At 43.4% G+C, this 12,371-nt stretch overlaps 1 protein-coding gene across 2 annotated transcripts in view; it reads right to left on the reverse strand.

Moving 5' to 3' along the window:
* The window catches only part of GPRIN2 (G protein regulated inducer of neurite outgrowth 2), a 33,099-nt gene extending 21,684 nt beyond the window's left edge, over positions 1-11,415 (reverse strand). Inside the window, exon 1 of one of the 2 annotated variants that reach the window (XM_075934811.2) lies at positions 10,982-11,415. In XM_075934811.2, the coding sequence (XP_075790926.2) occupies positions 10,982-11,180 (199 nt within the window). In that variant the 5' untranslated portion in view covers positions 11,181-11,415. Of the gene's footprint in view, positions 1-10,846; positions 10,914-10,981 lie in introns of those variants that run through there. The other variant, XM_089780064.1, reaches the window with a different exon arrangement.
* Between the last annotated feature and the right edge of the window lie 956 nt (positions 11,416-12,371).

A 12,371-nucleotide genomic window follows, 5' to 3' on the forward strand; every position in this document is an offset into this window, starting at 1 on the left:
TCCCCCCCAGCCAGCTCCTTCCCACCCCTAGAACAATCAGATGCCCCACAAAGGTAGTTGCCTGAAGAGTGTAGGCTTGAGGCTTGCAGCCAACACAGAATAGGGAACCCTCTGAAGGTAGGGGGTGGGTTCTGGGGTGACTAAGGGAATAGGCCATTTGCCTGGGGAGCACAGGGTTGGGGGCCCCAGTCTCACCTGCTTGACCACTCAGGGAGCTGGCAGGACAGCCAGCACAGGCTGCGTGAGAGATGGAATTGGCTCCTACCCTTGGAAAGCAGCATAAAGGACCCTCTGAAGTTAGGGAGGCTGGGAGGGATAGGGCATTCAACTGGTCAGTGCAGGATGCTGGGTTCAAGTCCTGCCCTTGCTAGGAGTAACAGGACAATCAACACAGGCTACCATAGGGATGGAGCAAACAGTAGGTATTAGAAGCCCTGGCCTGTCAAAGACCTATGCTGACTCACATGACTGGAGCACTGTCATGGAAGGGTCTAAACTGTACTGTTCAGGAAGAACAGGCAGAGGAGAAAAGGAGGAGGAGTTGTGCTGTATGTAAGAGAGCAGTATGACTGCTCAGCACCCCAGTATATAGAGGGAGAAAAGCCTGTGGAGAGTCAATGGGTTACGTTTAGTGGTGGAGGCAAGGATGATGTTGTGGTTGATGTGTGCTCTAGACCACCAGATCAGGTAGACAAGGCTTTCTTCAGACAACTAAGAGAAAGTTCCAGCTCACAGGCCCTGGTTCTCATAGGGGACTTTAATCACCCTGATATCTGTTGGGAGAGCAATGCAGCAGTACACGGACAATCCAGGAAGTTTTTGGAGAATGTTGGGGATAACTTCCTGGTACAAGTGCTGAAGGAACCGACCAGAGGCCATGCACAGCTTGACCTGCTGCTCACAAAGAGGGAGGAACTGGTAGGGGAAGTAGAGGTGGGTGGCAACCTGGGCAGCAGTGATCATGAGATGGTAGAAAAGCAAATATGGTAGGCGACCAGATTGGCTTATCAGGGACATCCTTGGTGAGCTTAAACACAAAAAGGAAGCTTACAAGAAGTGGAAGCTTGGACAGATGACTAGGGAGGAGTATAAATATATTGCTCGAGAATGCAGGGGAGTTATCAGGAAGGCAAAAGCGCTATTGAAATTGCAGCTGGCAAGGAGCGTGAAGGGTAACAAGAAAGGGTTGTACAGGCATGTTAGCAATAAGAGGGTGATCAGGGAGGCTGTGGGGCCCTTACTGGATGAGGGTGGTAACCTAGTGACAGATGATGTGGGAAAAGCTGAAGTACTCAATGCTTTTTTTGCCACTGTCTTCACAGACAAGGTCAGCTCCCAGACTACTGCACTAAGCAACATAGTATGGGAAGGAGATGGGCAGCCCTTGGTGAAGAAAGAACGGGTTAAGAACTATTTAGAAAAGCTAAACATACACAAATCCATGGGTCTGGATTTAATGCATCCGAGAGTACTGAGGGAGTTGGCAAGTGTCATTGTGGAGCCTTTGGCCATTATCTTTGAAAACTCATGGAGATCGGGAGAGATCCCAGAAGACTGGAAAAAGGCAAATGTAGTGCCCATCTTTAAAAAAGGGAAGAAGGACAATTCAGGGAATCATCATCATCAATCAGCATCATCAAAAATCATGGAGGGGATCCTCAAGGAATCAATTTTGAAGCACTTGGAAGAGGGGAAAGAAATCAGGAATAGTCAACATGGATTCACCAAGGCAAAGTCATGTCTGACCAATCTGATTAGCTTCTATGATGAGGTAACTGGGTCTGTGGACGTGGGAAAGTCAGTGGATGTGATATACCTTGACTTTAGCAAAGCTTTGGATACGGTCTCCCACAATATTCTTGCCAGCAAGTTAAGGAAGTATGGATTGGATAAATGGACTGTAAGATGGATAGAAAGCTGGCTAGACTGTCGGGCCCAATGGGTAGTGATTAAAGGCTCAATGTCAGGATGGCGGTCAGTTTCTAGTGGAGTGCCCCAAGGTTTGGTTCAACATCTTTATTAATGACATGGATGAGGGGACGGATTGCAACCTCAGGAAATTTGCAGATGACACTAAGCTAGGGGGAGAGGTACATACATTGGAGGGAAGGGTTAGGGTCCAGAATGACCTAGACAGGTTAGACGACTGGGCCAAAAGAAATCAGATGAGGTTCAACAAGGACAAGTGAAGAGTCCTGCACTTGGAAAGGAAGAATCCCAAGCACTGGTACAGGTTGGGGAACGAATGGCTAAGTAGCAGTTCTGCAGAAAAGGACCTGGGCATTACAGTGGATGAGAAGCTGGATATGAGTCAACAGTGTGCCCTTGTAGCCAAGAAAGCAAATGGAATATTAGGTTGCATTAAGAGGAGCATTGCCAGCAGATCCAGAGATGTCATTATTCCCCTTTATTTGGCTCTGGTGATGCCACATCTGGAGAATTGTGTCCAGTTCTGGGCCCCCCACTACAGAAAGGATGTGGACACATTGGAGAGGGTCCAGCGGAGGGCGACCAAAATGATTAGGGGGATGGAGCGCATGACCTATGAGGAGAGACTGAAGGATTTGGGTTTGTTTAGTCTGCAGAAGAGTGAGGGGGGATTTAATAGCAACTTTCAACTTCCTGAAGGGAGGTTCCAAAGAGGATGGAGAGAGGCTGTTCTCAGTAGTGACGGATGGCAGAGCAAAGAGCAATGGTCACAAGTTACAGTGGGGAAGGTTTAGGTTGGATATGAGGAAAAACTATTTCAGTAGGAGGGTAGTGAAGCACTGGAATGGGTTACCTAGGGAAGTAGTGGAGTCTCCATCCCTAGAGGTTTTTAAGTCTCAGCTTGACAAAGCCCTGGCTGGGTTGATTTAGTTGGGATTGGTCCTGCTTTGGGCAGGGGGCTGGACTTAGGGCCCTATGATTCTATGGAGCTGGCTCCTGAATGTGAAAAGTAGAATAAGGGACCTGCTGGAGGTGGAGTATCTCTGGAGAGTGCAGGGTGGTGGATTGGAGTCCTGTACCCCCTAGGCAGCTCAAGTCCCAACATGGCAGTGACCGGACAGCCAACACAGGATAAGGGACCAACAGGCGGCAGGGTGGGTTCTTGAGTGTCTTAGGTGATAGGGCATTTGCCTGGGGAGTGCAGGATGGTGGGTTCAAGTTCTGCCTATGCTGGCTGTGACTGGACAGCCAACACAAGCTGGAGCAAGATAAGGGGCCTGCTGAAGGTAGGGAGGTGGAGTGGGATCTCTAGTGAACTTGAGGATAGCTCATCAGTCTCTGGAGTACAAGGTGGCAGGCTCGATCCCATCCTTGGAGTGGCCAAACAGCTGTCCCAGGGATGGAGCTTCAGCATCAAGGCAGGCTCATTCTGGCCATGGCCCTGCACCACCCCTGAAAGCAGCTGGCATGTGTATGTACAGCAATGGCTCCTTGTACTACGCCTCATCTACAGCCACCAACCCCACAGCTTCTACTGGCCACGGTTCTCTGTTATTGATCACTGGGAGCTGCAGGAGTGGTGTCTGCGGGCAAGGACAGTCTGTGGAGACCCCCTGCTCTGACTTTCTTAGTGGGTGCAGGGACATGCCACCCACCTCCAGGAGCACAATTACCACAGGGATAATGACTCCAGCCACGGCAGGTTCAGCATTTTAGAACTCACTACTCAAAAAATTACATTTAAACATAAGAGAGAAATGAAAGTTACAAAATGCACAGACAAGTCAAACACTAAAAATAACCCACTTTGCTAGCAGTACAAGTAGTAACAACAACCCCCACGTATGGGTTGGGTCAGGAGATGAGAGGAAGGGCAGTGTGTGTTTGTGAGAATGACAGAGACACACACAGTGCATGAGAGTGACAGAGATTTGCATTGCCAAGCTCCCGCCAACCCCTTCTCTCTGTGTGGAGATGGGGTACAGGAGTGGGGGGAGGAGGGACACCCTGACATCAGCATCTCCCCTTCTCCCTCTCACAACCTGCACAGCAACAGGAGGCTCCCAAGAGGCAGCTCCAAGGCAGAGAGCAGGAGCAGCATGACAGGCCGGGAGGAAGGGGCAACTGACGTGCCAGCACTTGATAGCTTCCTAGCCAAACCAGTCCGGATCACCTGTCAAAGGCTCTACCTACTGGTTGGTGACCACTGCTCTATATAAATCCACGGTATGCCCACATCTTGAATACTGTGTACAGATGTGGTCCTCTCATCTCAAAACAGATATATTGGTTTGGGAAAAGGTTCAGAAAAGGGCAACAAAAATGATTAGGAGTTTGGAAAAGGACCCCTATGAAGAGAGATTAAAAAGACTTGACTTCTTAGCTTAGAAAAGAGGAGACTAAGGGGGGGAAGGATATGATAGAGGTCTATAAAAATCAATAAAGGGGTGGAAAAAGGGAATAAGGAAAAGTTATTTACTTGTTCCCATAACATAAGAACTAGGGGTTACCAAATAAAATTAATAGGCAGCGGGGTTTAAAACAAACAAAAGGAAGTTTTTCTTCACACAGTGCACAGTCAACCTGTGGAACTCCTTGCCAGATGATGTGAAGACTAGGACTTTAACAGGGTTCAAAAAAGAACTAGATAAATTCATGGAGGTTAGGTTCATCAATGGCTATTAGCCAGGATGGGTAGAAATGGATGACAGGGGAGGGATCACGTGATGATTCCCTGTTCTGTTCACTTCCTCTGGGGCATCTGGCATTGGCCACTGTTGGCAGACAGGATACTGGGCTGGGTGGACCTTTTGCCTGATCTAGTCTGGCCATTCTTATGCTATAAAATGTAAAACACCCGTTACATTGATACAACAACTGCACCTCCATGAGAGGTATAGTGCTTAGGTCAACACTGGACGTGCACTGCTAACAGGAGTAGCATGTGTGGTCATGAACCACCTGCTATAATTAATGCAGTGACTGCAAGTCGATTTAAATTGACTTAATTTGTAATGTAGACAAGCCCTAAGGCTCATTTGAGCTCCTAAGAGCATAAAATGTTTTACTCTTTGGCTTAACCCAACAATTTGACCCCATTAAGGGGGGGGGGGGAGGGTTACATATCCAAACAAAGTAGGTATTTCATACCTCTTATGATTACTTTGAGTTCTTGTTGTAATGAGATTTATTTGGGCAGTTACTGTAGGCCATTTTCAGAGGCAAGAAAAATTAATGTTTTTTGAGAAGAAGGGATGAAAAAAATGTTTGTACTGGAGCATTTGGGTTGGAAGCTCTGGGGTAAAAGAGTGTCCATTTTCAAAAGGCCCTACAAAAGACTGGATGTAATCAAGACAGAGCACTGAAAAAGCCCGAACCACAAGTGGTGGCAGGAACTCGAATCCATACTTTGCAAGCATGATACAAGCATTGTTCACAGGCGGTCTAGGAAATTCTGAAGAGAAGCTACTGTATCTTCAGGAATAAATATATATCTCCCATTCTGTGGGAAGAGGTGTGCGTCCCTGCTGCTTGGCTGGTCTGAAGACAATGGCTTGTCTCAACTGATTGTTCAGTTAGGCTATGTCTACACAGCAGCGTTATTTCAGAATAACTGATGTCAGAATAACTGATGTCATTCCAAAATAACAAAGTCCACAGCTATACTACAAGCAGTTATTTCAACATAATATAAAAGTAATGTCGAGCTGGAGGACTTCTTACTCCAACTCCTGTAACCCTCAGGCTGTGTCTACACTGGCCACGTAACCCGTAATAGCTATGGAAATGAGAGAAGTCAGAATAGGGAAATGCGCGGTGGATTTAAATATCCCCCGCGGGATTTAAATAAACATGGCCGCCGCTTTTTTCCAGATTGGGGAAAAGCCGGAAAAGAGCGTCTAGACTGGCGCGATCCTCCGGAATAAAGCCCTATTCCGGAGGATCTCTTATTCCTACTTGCAAGTAGGAATAAGAGATTCCTTGCAAGTAGGAATAAGAGATCCTCCGGAATAGGGCTTTATTCCGGAGGATCGCGCCAGTCTGGACGCTCTTTTCCGGCTTTCCCCAAGCCGGAAAAAAGCAGCGGCCATGTTTATTTAAATCCCGCGGGGGATATTTAAATCCACCGCGCATTTCCCTATTCTGACTTCTCTCATTTCCATAGCTATTACGGGTTATGTGGCCAGTGTAGACACAGCCTCATTGTATGAGGGATAAGGGAAATTGGAGGAAGAGTGCTCTCATACTTCCTGATATGTAAACAGCGCTAAAAACCCTAAATAAGCTATTTCTAATTAATCTATGCAATTGACATAGCTCAAGTTGTTTAGCTTGTATCAACTTTAGCAATGCTGTGTAGACATGCCCTTAGTGACAGGATTTCCCACTTCTTTATTACCATCTGTTATTAACATCAGAAAATCAAATTATGAATAATAATGATAGACATTGTTAGGAGCCCTACATAAATTCATTACAGCTCATAAAGACTAAATGTCAGAATTAACAGATTAAATTAACATCAGGGTCAAAGAGGATAACCTGCCCACCTTTATTATAGCAAATACATTCAGGTGACTATCTGAAGCATCTGCTATGAAGCACTTTTGGAGGCAAGATACTGTTCCAGAGGATAACTGGTCTATTCCATTATTACAGTTCTTTGGTTTAGGATATTTGCCCTAGTATTTTCTTGTCTCCTTAATTTTGTACCTTTGTCCAACATTTGGACAATGGCATGTTTGCCATATGTGATTTTATGTTGCTCCTTACCCCAAGTCCCAAAATGGAAAAATCTGTATATGGGTGTCGTTAATTAGTTTTTTTCCTTTTGTTGGTAGAACTTGGGCTAAGAAAACAACCACTAGGTTGGATCAACAAGAGGAATTCTAGCCCTCACTCCCTACATTAGATCAAGCCAAGGCACGCAAACACAGCAAAGTCTACGTGGTTCTTCTCAATCTTTCAGAAACCCCTCAACCCCCAGCCATATACTTTGTTTCTTCCATTATATATTATGGACTTCAGTGTGATCATGTCCAAATTATTCACAAAACAACTTTCAGGGTACCACAACAGTGTGCATCAGGTTGGTATCAAAGCCTCTTTTTGGAAGCAAGTGTTTTAAGAGCTAAAGAAGGGGGAGAAGTCATGAACAAGAAGAGTTGTTTCCTCTGTCAGATTCTAAAAAGTACAATTAAAGATACAGTGCGTTCACTTTCTCTAGTTAGACACATGCTTTGCAGAAAATGAGGAACAAAGATATCTTCTAGAGCAAGGTTTTATTTTAAAAGTAACAAAAAAAGTCATGGTGGGTTTGCACATTTATCATCTCTGTTTTGCGGATCAAAATTTGCTTATCAGCTAAGCAAAAAGATGCCACCCCTACCAATCCAACATGGACAAGCGAGGTTCTTTCACTCCCATGCATTCTGCAGGCCAAATTAAGGCCTTATTACCATCCATTCAGTTCCATTCCAGTCAGCTGATTACACAGGTGTAGACTCATAGGCGTTTAATTGGTAAACATTTTACAAAGGAGAAAGAGAATCCAGCTCATTCCTCTATCTATGCTGTTAGCACTGCAGCACAAACAAGCGCAATGCCATCTGTCTGAGCAGATGTGACTTTAAATACACACAAAGACAGGGACTGGTTGAGTAAGAAGGTGCTATTTTTACAGTCCCTATTGAATGCAGAACTGCACTTTAAACTAAAGCACTAATAGTTAATGAGTGTGCTCACAGCATTGCTCAGACTGAGATGTTTTCAGGTGTCAACCTCATTTACACTTAGCCAGTCCCTAGTCCCATTTCCTAATTGAGTAAGAGATTACTTAGACAGGTTCACAACATGGCTTCTGCTTAATTAATAGAGATTTTTGTTGCTGACGGGGCTCTTTCTGAATGGAATTTTTCTAAGATCTAGCCATTTAAAAAAAATTGAAAACATTCTCTCTAGATGATTCTTTGCTTATAGCTGCACCTAATAGGGTTTCTATACTAGGTTAATTTAGTAGTTATAACTCATCAATAAGAATTATGACATCCAGGGTCTGAGCCAGAGAGTGGCTTAACATTTTCCACTCCACTGCCCCTCCAACATCTCCCCCACCCCCACCCCGTTCTCAAAGACAGTTGAGGTCACAGAAGTGTGAAATAAATGGTTGTTGGTTTTAATACAATTGTCTCGTTAAAAGTGTAGCTTGTCACTGAACTGACTCCTGTAAAAAACAAAATAAATATTTAGAGCTCATTGGGGATCCAAACCTTTTAGAGTTTGCAAATTAAGTAAAACAGCCAAGCCACCAAGAGAAAACAAAAGCCACTTTCACACAATTGGCAAAGGTTTGCTCTAATGGATGCAAGATGTATACACACACCTTTACAGTATATAGCATAACGGCTTCAAAAGAATGTGAAGCGAATGCTGTGGATCTACATTAGGACTGCTACATACGATTAGTGACATGTTTCACACTATTATATGCCAAAATATTAAACCTCCACCTACATGATCACATGTCACTATGCCATATACAGTCAAGATCTAATTTCAAAGAAGACTGTTCACATGAATTCAAATCAGATTTTAAAATATGAAGTTGAACGCAGTTTCAGGCACTATTTATTATTGTATGATTTCCTAAAGTGACCATCAGCACAATACTTAAGCCCACATGTCTACCCTACAAAGTCTACCTGCTAAATTTTGTAGTTTTACAGTCACCTCATTTTATGTCCCTAATTGCTGGTGCAAAATACTCAAAGAAGGAAACTGACTATAGGAAAATGAAACAGACCATACATGTACTGTGGTCAAATACACAAGCAAAGGGAAAAAAGTAAATAGGTTTTTCCTCTGATTTTTTACAATTACACAAAAAGTTGACTTCGGACTAAAGTTTTAGCTTTATCTCCGAGATGCTTTACATGACTTGACTGTACGGTTCTGTTTTTAGGGTTGTAACCACAGGGAATAGCAGCTGAGAATAGTACCTGTTTACATTTTTTAAAGGAGAGCTCAGAAAGGAAAAAGGAGGAAAGCCGTTGCTGTTCAGCACAGAACTAACCCAAGATGCAGACAGGGGTAACATCAGCTCATTGATGTACCAAATGCCTCTGTTCATCTGAAAGCTACACCTTATTTCTGCTATTTTATACTAGCTGCTGGCAGAGGCAAAATTAAACTCTAGACAGCACAGAGTGACAAGGAAGATTATGTATATTGCCTGTCTGGCCCCTAAGCTCTTTTTTCAAATTAAGTTTTATTATTTGAAAACAAAAACTTAGCTTACTATTAAAAAAATAGTATAAATGTTTCTGATGTTTTAACCTGGCACTATTATCTAACCAGTGAATTATTAATAAGCACAAATAAAAAGCCCAAGAACTTCATTATGTACAAGTGACTGTTCTTAAATGTTTAAGCATGTGAATGCAATTATCAGATAAGAAACTATACCTTATCTACAATTCCCCTGAGAGTAGTAACAGAATAGAATTTAATGAAAAGAATATACAGAGCACTAATGGCTTTAAAAAAGTAGAAAAACAAGAACATAAAACAAATTAAAAAGACTCTTCTTAAATCTTGTTCTTGTTGCAGAGGTCTTTGACCATTGGTCAAACTGTTGACCTAATCCGGAGAATGTTTATCCACATGATTAGCTTCCAATAGGATTTCATAGGTGCTTAAAATTAAGTTTATGCATAAGTGTTCACTGTATCAGGACCTTAACCATCACCTCTGCAGGTAGGCACAACACAACAACTGGTGTTTTGCATCAAATGATTACATTGTTTAATACATAGATTATTGAAACCAAATGGTTTACATTTATATTGTCTGCCTTGTTGATCTACCTCCCCACATTTAAAAAAATGTTATTATACAATGACTCTCTCTTCCCAGGCAGTATTTCATGTGTTCAATCTAAATACTGTACAAACGGTTTGCTTCTTTCTTTTAATCTCTTTTCCTAATTCATAAAATGCACCAAGTACAAGTTTTTAATTTTAATCTGGGAATTTATGAGTAACAAATGCACACAAAACACAGTTCCCTAGTGCAGACTCTGAATTCAACACAGCAAAATAATTGACCCCATTTGAGTTTTGTTAAATCTATTTGTACCTAGATTGAAACTTTTGTAAACCAGGTTACAGCTCAGAGAAAATTTTTAGTCAATCATTCTAAACAGCATAAGATAAAAGATATTCCTGAAGTGATGATGGATCCTTTACTTAGGGTAGCAATGGAGAAAATAAAACCAACAATATCCTTTAGAACAATGGTATAATTCAGGTGTGGAGCAGTGATTTTTTTTCCAGGTTGCATTGGCTGTTGTGTGCCAAGTTGCTGAGAGCTCCAAAAATGTATGCAATGAACATGTGGTACAGTGCTGGGAATGTTGCTCTCTGATGGAATATTACAGCACAAAACAAGAAGAAGAAGAAATCACAGTTGGTAAACCCACTATAGCACTCATTTCTTGCTTTTAGCGCAACTTTCTTGGTACCAAAAAGCAAAACACACCTAAGAGAGTTGGATACAGCAGCTCAGCATCTCTACAATCCAAAAAGTTGCATGTGTGTGGGGGGAGGGAGACACCTAATATATTTGTTTTCTTTTAAAATCTCTACATCATAGAGCATAAAGCCATTAAAAGACAACATGTACATTTTAGAAGACCTTTCAGGCCTTTCTCCTGGAAAGAGGATCACCTTTTACAGAGCTGGATGAGATCTGTTTAAAACGGAAAACAAATGCATCCTTTGAGAGGTCCTCCTCTCTTTTTGGGGGAAAAAAACCCCACTGCAGATTAATTACTGTTTCAGTTTTAATCACCGGACTTAATCACGGGAGACCCCCTCCCAGAGTCCAGCTCTCTGCCCCCCGCAAAATACTCACAGACCTCTAGGTTTTGGCTCTCTGCAGCTCCTTTCACTTCCATACACTTTGCTTTGTTATTCACCAAGACATGCCTTTAAAAGGAAAAAATCTTATCGTGACAGAAGATAAGAGAACATGTGGCCCCCATGGTACTCACCTTTGCCCTGCTCAGAGAAGCGTTTGTGTCCAGCCTGCCTGCCCCGGTTACCTGGAGGGGATTTCCAAAGATGCTCAGCAATTAAAGGAGAACACCAAAGCCAGGAGAGTTCAGGTTTCCTCTGGAAACTCAGATTGCTCCTCCTTCTGCTGGTAACCAGGTGTGTGCAGAGGAGAGAGGAGTGGAGATTGAAGACCATCAAAACAAATGGAGAAGGGATTAGGGGATGCAGTTTCCTTTGCTGCTACAGGTGACGCCTCTTCCTGCCTCCCCCCAGACAAAAGAAGAAACAAAATGGAGCCTGGGAGGGAAAGAGAGAGATAATCCTGCTGCTTCATCTGATTAGGGAGCCTGGGCCTGTGCAGAGCTTGCAACTCAGCAAAGGATAAGAAAGCATGGAGAGGAGGGAAAGGAGGAGGAGCAGTGTGTGGGGGGTTGGTCACAAGAAGAAGAGTGTGGGGGGAGTAAGGTGGGTAGAGAAGAGAGGAGAATAAGCTGGGAGGGGCAGGCATGCCTATAGTTATGGCTGTGAGAGCGGGGTGCAAAATACGGGTACCTAGGCAGAGGGACTGCTGCCTTGGGCATTATTGCTCCCTAGTCTCACAGAAGCTGGAAATTCTCTGTGAGAAACACCTGCTGCTTCGGTGTCTCTAAAGGCTGTGCAGCGGGAAATACACCGCAGCTTTTCATGCATGGATTAGAAACAGGAATCTCCTGGTAAATTCAGAAGAACAGCATCTGCTTGGGTCAAATAGGAGGCGGAGGACAAGGGCTGTCCAGCAAGCCCAGGGGATATCCTGGCTGATGCTTTACTGCTCCCCCGAGAAGCCGGGGAAAAGGAGGTCTGGTGAATTTTAGTTTAATTTGAATCTCACAATGATCAGGGCTTCAAAAAGAACTACAGAAATAAGAGCTCATTTTCAGTCCGTGGAAACATCTTCATTGAACTAAAGTGACTTTAAGTAGAAGTTTATATACATTGGAACTGGATCTATTTTCGCCAGACACATGAAGTACTGCCTCTAGCTTGCACGAATCCGTAAGAAAATGCACAAAGCATTTTTGATATTGCAAAAATAAATAAGCGAAAAATATCCAACCCTACAGTCACACTAGTGCTAAGGCTCATTTAAGAAAACGTACAACACTCAAACTCAGCATTGCAAAACCCATAGTAAGAGAACACTTACAAAACTGAGATCGATACAGCATAAAGGCGTGCAAACCCACACACAATCAGCTTCGGCACTGTGAACCTACATCCCAGCGTCAAGATTGCAAATACCCATAGAGACATGCGATGTGTTTTGGAGAGAAATGCTGAACTTGAGATCCTAGTCTAACTCACAGAATTCCCTCTCTCATCCTCCCCTTTCCACAAAGGCCCCCA

Source organism: Pelodiscus sinensis, chromosome 8, assembly GCF_052426305.1.
Source record: "Pelodiscus sinensis isolate ZL-2025 chromosome 8, ASM5242630v1, whole genome shotgun sequence".
NCBI classification, from domain to species: domain Eukaryota; kingdom Metazoa; phylum Chordata; order Testudines; family Trionychidae; genus Pelodiscus; species Pelodiscus sinensis.